Below are 7,265 nucleotides of genomic sequence, written 5' to 3'. Positions count from 1 at the left end.
GGTGGCGTCGTCGTCGTCGTCGTCGTCGTCGTCGTCGTCGTCGTCGTCGCCGTTGTCATCGCGCTTGATTCGTTTCCGCTCATTATAACGCGACGATAACGATTTCTCGCCTCGTCGACGATCGGTGTTGACGATCGTTAACCGCTCCGACGAACTGTGAACCCTCTTTCCGCTTTACCCTCATATCCCTCTTCCCCAAATGCAGCACCGGAAATCGCGCCGTGATCTTTCTGGCTGGAAAACAGACGACTTGACCACTACGTTAGATTCGACTTGATCCAAATCTGAATCTTTTTCAATTTGCATACACTCGAAGCAACTGAAATACAGATATTATTTGCACAATTATTTTCTAACTTTGACGTGAAATATTTGTGTATTTTTTCTAGAAAAATCGGAGAAAAAAGCCCGTTATAAATGAAAATAGGAGGAGAAACAATATTTTTTATAATCTTTCGCAAACAATTTTACTTTTAGATTTATTTTTTTGTGTCATTTTAAATGCTACAGTATCTTTTGTTCCTTTCAACTCTTTCAAAATTTACGATCCCTGTTTGACTCAAGATTCAAAATGTAATTTCCGAACGTGTTGACGATTTAAACGTTATAGATATCCTTGACTTCCTTGAACTCCGAGATCTTTGAACTTTCTCCGTTGGAATTCTTTGACTAGAATACACAGACAAGGAAGAATACGCGATAGAATTTGTTTGCGATTTATTAGCCGCGGGAGAGATCGCGAGTAGTTCGTCCGAGTGTATTCCCGAGAAATACTGAGATAGAGAAAGAAAAAGAGAGCGAGAGAGAGACATACTGTCAGCATCCTGCGATAAGAGTGCTCCTTAACGAGAGTGTGTACTTGAAGCGAGCGTTAAATATTGCCGGGAACCCGTGGATTTACATGACACAGCGCGGCGAAAAGTCTTTTGTAGATAAGAGTTACGTGTTTGTGTGTAATTGGATAAAGATCGGCTCGAGTTCGTCATCGTTCTTTCTTTTCTTCCCGTCCTGCCATTACCCTTCTATTCTCTTTCCTTCAAATTCCGTGAGAGGCAAAGATTTTATTGCCGTCGTATTTCTTTCAGTAGATAGACCGAATGCATACGATCCGGTGCATACGATGCAATCTCGATGATTTTCTTGGACAAATCATTGCAAAGGAATCCCAAGTAGTAGAAGAAGAGTTCCCGAGTAATACAGAAAGAAGTTAAAGATAAATCGGTTTACTAAACCCATTGCAAACGCCACATCTAAACAAGTTGTACAAAGTTCTCAAGAAAATTAACACACTTCCCGAATAGTATAATATTACACGTCATTTAAGTGTATGAATGATGTTACATAATTTCATTTTATTATATGTATTAATTTTGCAATATTTTCGGCTATAATAGAAGTTAACAAAACGAAAAAACAGTGAACAGTACAAAAAAAAAACAAATACTTATGTATACAATTAACTCTTGTTTGCTATTTATTATATTTAAAACAGAAATAACAAAGAGAGAAAAAGCTATCGTGTAATCGTCAAGTGGACTTCTAATCAAGATAATCTCTATCGCCATTCATAGAATGCTTTAAACAGTGTGCGTCCTTGGGAAATTGTTTCAAAACTATAGAAAGTATCGCAATCGAGAAAACCGGAAACCATTTACGTTCACCGATAAAGATCGGAATAAAAAAAAAGAATATGATTCATTGTGTGTTGCTCATAGATCACATTATTCTATTTTTCCGCGGTTCTCTCAAAACTGTTTCATGCAATAAGTTTCTTTGATTTTTTCTTTTATGATTGTTAATTGATATCTCTTGCCGATATCGAATGGAGCAACGAAGCGTGGAATATTGATCGGATATCGATTTTTCGATATCGCTGTTCTCGGCAATGAACCGCGCCGCGGAAAAATACAGTTACGCGATTTTAATTCATATACACTTACGTACACAAAATACATCATGCTTGCACTCTCTCTATAGCACCTTCCGTATTACTGCATAATGCATTTTTGACTACACGTGATCACTTTCACTTTATGTAATATCTCCTTTTATGGCGCGAACAAAAGACAGCTTCAAACTTATTACTGAAAAAAATTGTTTTTTGGAGCATTTGAAGGAGATTTAATCGTCTTTAGAGACTACACTTTTTTCAGAATATAAATCTTAAAAAAAGCATTCCAACGACTCCATCGACAATTATCAGATTCTAGAAAATATTTAAACTTCGGGAGATTAAATGTAGATTATGATAGGAAAATTGAGATAAAGAATATGAGTTTTCTGAATATTTATGAAAAGTTCAAAACCTGGAAAATTACAAAATATCAGACTTTACTACCTGTCCCAGCATGGTTCTTGCGAGAAATTCACGATATAAAAAACAGCAACGTGCGCAAGCAAAACGACCATGGAGAGGAATAAAATGCGACAAAGATATGAAGAGAGAGAGAGAGAGAGAGAGAGAAAGAGAGAAACAGCTGTCATATCCAGAGAAACTGCGGTGATGAGAAAGAGAGAGAGATAGGCAAGACGCACACGTAAACAGACACGATTATTATACCGTGTGCACGCGCAAGAAAAGAGATAAGACAGCACGACAGAATTGTGCGCGAAAAAAAGACGGATGACGCTAGACGCGATAGAAGAGGACAGAGAAAAGGCTGCATCTTACTCGGCGAGTATTCCGAGTGCGGCGGCGCAGCGGAATATCTACCTGTCAGCGTGCATTCCACGATCCCACGGCGTGTTGGCGTCTCCGCGTGCGTCTCCCGTTCGCCAATGTACTTCCCCCGTCGCACTTACGCGTCACCACATCGCGGACTCCGCACGCAAACTTATCGCATTTATTCGCTGTTCCTTGTTGTACGTCCGTTTTTCGGGACGGACATTAAACCGGTGACGTGCCGCGATGCGCGAACATGGCGCACTCACTCACAGTCGATCCACAGGTTCAGTCGCATGCGTTCGGAAACGTGAACCATGTGGTGAACGTGGCGCGAAAATCCGTCGCTCTGAGAGGTCGTTGCGATAACGCTCCTTCGTGTCCCGAGTTCGCTCGAGTTCCGTTTTGTCTTGCGAATCTGAAAAAAACTCGGCACGACGCGACTCGTAACTTCTTTCTTTGAGAATCGCGCAGCGTCCAGCAACTCGACTCGACTTTAAGCACCGCGGGGTAAATACTACAACGAAGCGCGCCGCTTTCGCCTGCGGTGTGTACGGCGACTGTACCAACCAATCCCCACCTGGACCGCTCTACCACGTGATAAGAACGTCGGCCAATCGTGCGACATCGATCACGCGGAGGAACCGTTCTATGTTCTATATGTTCCATTTCTGCAATTTCATTACTTATTGTAGTACAATCTTTTTCGCGAAAAAAAGACGAGTTAGAAAGTAATATATTGTAAATAATGTAAATGGCAGATTTTTGCTATTTTTACCTTTAAAGTACAATTATTCTTAAAATAATATTCTTAGTATATAAGTCGCTCACAAGCGTTCTAGACAAAGCTTGACACAAGTACCAGATCAATCGATTACTTGTCAACAAACTACATTCCGCAGTAAAATAGACAATGATAGCTTTAAAAGTGCTCTAGTAGAGAAAACTTGACCTTGCGTTTAATCTGACGTTCGCACGCATTCAGTGAACTTGAAAAAAAGAAACTAATTTCAGATCCGTTACATACTCGTGCCATTCACCCGGATTTTCGTAATCATCCGAGTGAAATTTTAAATCATCGATGGATCGATCATCGTGTACACGCGCGTGTTGTGTTATCGGTATATTTTTCTATCTCTGCTTTCAGATACATACATATATTTGTGTGTAGAGAGAGAGCATATATGTAACATATTTTCCACATAATTCATTAAATAATAATTGATAGACGAAGTTTCCTTGACGTTGCACAATTGATAGTTTATTTATTAGAAGATTTTTTGCACATTTTTCTCATATATTTCAGATTGTTAGATAAGTAAGAAAGTCAGAATATTTGCGCCAAGTATTGTAGCAAAGAGCATTTCTCGATGTTCTTCACTATCTTGAGAAGCATTGTTTCTCACTTCGGTTTCTGAAAGTTGAAACTCACAATAATAATGTAAGCTTTATAAAAACTGATAAAATTTGTAACAGTAAACTAAATGAGTTTGTTAAAATTTAATACAATAACTCATTTCTCTCACATTTAATTTATGCGTATTTCGAAACAATGTTTTAATTGTTTTATTGTTTCGTGCATCTTTAAAAATAGAAAAAAAAGGATGATGTGACTTGTTGCTCTTTTCTTCTCATGGGGTTCTCACCGTATTCGTAATATTGCGACAGATCTGTCGATTCGTCCTCACATTCCTCTGTGACCGATCTTATCCTTACTACTTCCTGTCTCTCGTATTTATCGGTGGTCTTACCTCTGAACGGCATATACAAGCCAGATCTCACGCGATTCTTCAATCCATTACTAGCGACGACAACCTGAAAAATGTGGCAAAAGTTTTGTCCTTAAACACTAACCATAATCGTAGACTTCGCTGGTTTTCTCGTTCACCATTTCTTCTTCATTTCCAGCTTCATCCTCTGCGGTTTCTTCATCGATGTTCTTGTCGTCGATCTCTCTATTGTTCTCTTCTTCTTCTTCCTCGTCATTTTCATCCCTATCCTCATCATTCTCCACAACTGAGCGATAAAATTTGTTTTCGTCTAGTTTATTTCGAGGTTGATAACGCGTTTTTCGAATGGCATTATAGTCGTTGTACGCCTGTTTGATCCCGCGTGGATTCTCGAGAAGACGACGTCGGACCGGCTGCACTAAATTTCCGTAAAAAGCGGATTCTATGTATAAAGTATGACCGTGAATACTTTTGACAATCATAGTTGACGCAGGCGGTTGTGAGGAGATCCAATAGGATTTATCGCCGACAATATGAAGGCGCGAAAAAACTAAAATTATTGATAAAAGAATGAACATAAACATAGTTTGAGATCTGTCATTATCAATTGGTAACGATGCGATTGAATCTAAGCGCGATTAAATCAATCGCGCAAAATTGTACGCATCAAATAACGAGCCACTTGAAGTAGTTTTACATCAGTCAAGTTCGATATAGAATGCATTCGTATTGAGCGCTTACGCATTTTAAGCGTCAATTTATTTTTATTACTATTTAAATGTAAAACAAAAATAGACTGACGCTCAAAGTGCATGAGCGCCCAAAGCGAACGCATCTATGATAATAATAAAATGTTATGTGTATAACTGTTATTTAGTGACCACACAATTGTTTAATATAAAAGTATTATATGTACATAAATATATAAACAAGTTTTACATAGAAAAACTGTTATATTTTATAATCAATGTATAAAATACATAAAACTTTAAATACACGCATAATGTGTAACTCCGATGCACTTAACACAGATTTTACTTTTAAAACTAAGCAGGATTTTTATCTAAATATATTTGCATGGCGATATCTGTGCGACATTGGCTTAGAACAATGTAGTCTTTGCTTGTACAGCCTATCACAGGGCATCTGTAAACATATACACATATAAGCATCTTTATACTTATAGTAACAGACAGTACAAAAAAAGCATACCGAGTGTTTTTGTTTTTTTCTAACATAGCGATAAGGCTTGCTCTGTCATATACATGACCACAGACTGTATTTCTTACAGGATCAGTCATTCTTGTTTTTGAAATTGGATCAATTACATTTATGTCACGGTTTGTCAGTTGCAGATCTGTGTCCGCATCATCCTCATTACTTGTGGTTTCAGTTGCTAAATCATTTGTATTAAGTCAGAAAAGTCCTACAAATTTAAAAAATCATAAGCAATCTCAAACTCAACTTAGCAATACCTTTAAGCAAATCTTCAATCTGACGGTCATACTGTATTAGTCTCTTATCTTCTGAAGAATCAATTTGAATATCTGATATGGCTTCTGTATATTCCTGCAATGGCAAATATTGCAAGATTCTTAAATAAAACTTACAAGTTTTGCCAAATAACTGTATTCTTACTTTCACAATTTCTCTTGTGCTTCTTTGTGGCTCCATCTCAGATACATATTCTAATCGCTGCTTGATGTCATTTGCAGCCTTTATCCTTGCAGTTTCAATACAGTTCTCCTTCAAAGCATTTCTTAAATCAGTCAATACTTTGAGTTTTTCTTCTTCATCAACTAAATACATACATATTTATATTATTACTTTCTATTTTTCTTTACAAAAACCATTTAAGAAGGAGAGTAAATATTTAGTTTAAATATCCATGTATGTATAATTTATTAAATTTTCTATGTATAACATTCAATTACTAAATATGAGAGATATAAAAGATAATATAAAACAAACATGCATTGCACATAAAGTGTAGGCAAATTTAAATATGTTTCTAACCTCGTTTTAAGGTCTTACCATAGTATTTTAAAATATTGCCTGCTGTTTTCGCAAAACAATCGTCGAGTTCTTCTATTATTTGCATAAATTGGGCCATCACGTATTATTGTCCACGCTATATGATCCAATAATAATTTAATGAGAAATCACGTCGAATTTTCGTCTGTCAACCACAGTCGAACCTCCCAAAACGTATACAAATCCACTCTCAAAACATATACTTTCCCTTTTATCGCTTTTCCCACCATGATCACAACCAAAACTGCGCTAGCGCGAGATGAATTTATATATCAGGTAAGTCTTTGCGCACGCGTGAGGTAAAGAATGGGTGCGTTCAGACAACTCAACAGTTGCACAACGGTTGAGAGATAATCACTTCTGATTGGATCATACTTTTGGAACCGCAGCAGATTTTGAAGAATAGTCCTATCATAAGTGATGATCTTTCAACCGTTGAGTTGTCTGAACGCACCCAATAAGGGAATAGGGGAAGTATACGTTTTGAGTTGTGTTCCCCACTCGAGTGCATCTGACAATTTATCTTTGTTTCATATCTAGTGAGTGATAAAGTATACCCGAGTAAGGAATCGGAACATAACCTTGGGAGGCTCGTCGGTCCCGACTGTATATGTTTTTATGGGAGGTTCAACTGTATTATCAACATTGGCTGTGTTCCGAAATTCACTGCCAATACTGGAAATCTATAATATACATCACGTAAACTATATATATAAATTTTCAGTACTGGCAGTGAATTTTGGAACACATTCTACATATAAAAAACTGTTTATATGTAGAACCGTTTACGCTGCTTTTGCAAAACTTTTATTTAATAAAGTTTTTCTTGAAGATTCATG

At 37.2% G+C, this 7,265-nt stretch overlaps 2 protein-coding genes across 3 annotated transcripts; both read right to left on the bottom strand.

Annotated features, from left to right (window-relative positions):
- Positions 1-3,928: 3,928 nt before the first annotated feature.
- Positions 3,929-5,030, bottom strand: LOC109856793 (nucleolar protein 12-like). 2 transcript variants are annotated; one of them, XM_020432457.1, is made up of 3 exons: positions 4,551-5,030; positions 4,309-4,477; positions 3,929-4,076 (listed from the first exon to the last, which is right to left on the bottom strand). In XM_020432457.1, the coding sequence occupies exons 1-3, from the start codon at positions 4,974-4,976 to the stop codon at positions 3,973-3,975; spliced, it is 699 nt and encodes a 232-aa protein (XP_020288046.1). In that variant the 5' UTR covers positions 4,977-5,030; the 3' UTR covers positions 3,929-3,972. The 2 variants fall into 2 exon arrangements, with proteins under 2 accessions (XP_020288046.1, XP_020288055.1); XM_020432466.1 differs by lacking the exon at positions 4,309-4,477 and having other exon boundaries at positions 4,517-5,030.
- Positions 5,031-5,325: 295 nt separating this feature from the next.
- On the bottom strand, positions 5,326-6,699 carry LOC109856779 (E3 SUMO-protein ligase NSE2-like). Its single transcript, XM_020432437.1, has 5 exons — positions 6,427-6,699; positions 6,031-6,191; positions 5,868-5,961; positions 5,605-5,788; positions 5,326-5,538 (listed from the first exon to the last, which is right to left on the bottom strand). Exons 1-5 carry the CDS (start codon positions 6,503-6,505, stop codon positions 5,439-5,441), a joined length of 618 nt encoding a protein of 205 aa, XP_020288026.1. The 5' UTR covers positions 6,506-6,699; the 3' UTR covers positions 5,326-5,438.
- Positions 6,700-7,265: the final 566 nt, after the last annotated feature.

Source organism: Pseudomyrmex gracilis, unplaced genomic scaffold (assembly GCF_002006095.1).
Source record: "Pseudomyrmex gracilis isolate BER0280 unplaced genomic scaffold, ASM200609v1 scaffold_4, whole genome shotgun sequence".
NCBI lineage: Eukaryota > Metazoa > Arthropoda > Insecta > Hymenoptera > Formicidae > Pseudomyrmex > Pseudomyrmex gracilis.
Note: the sequence above shows the minus strand (reverse complement) of the source record. Positions and strands in the feature narration are given on the sequence as shown.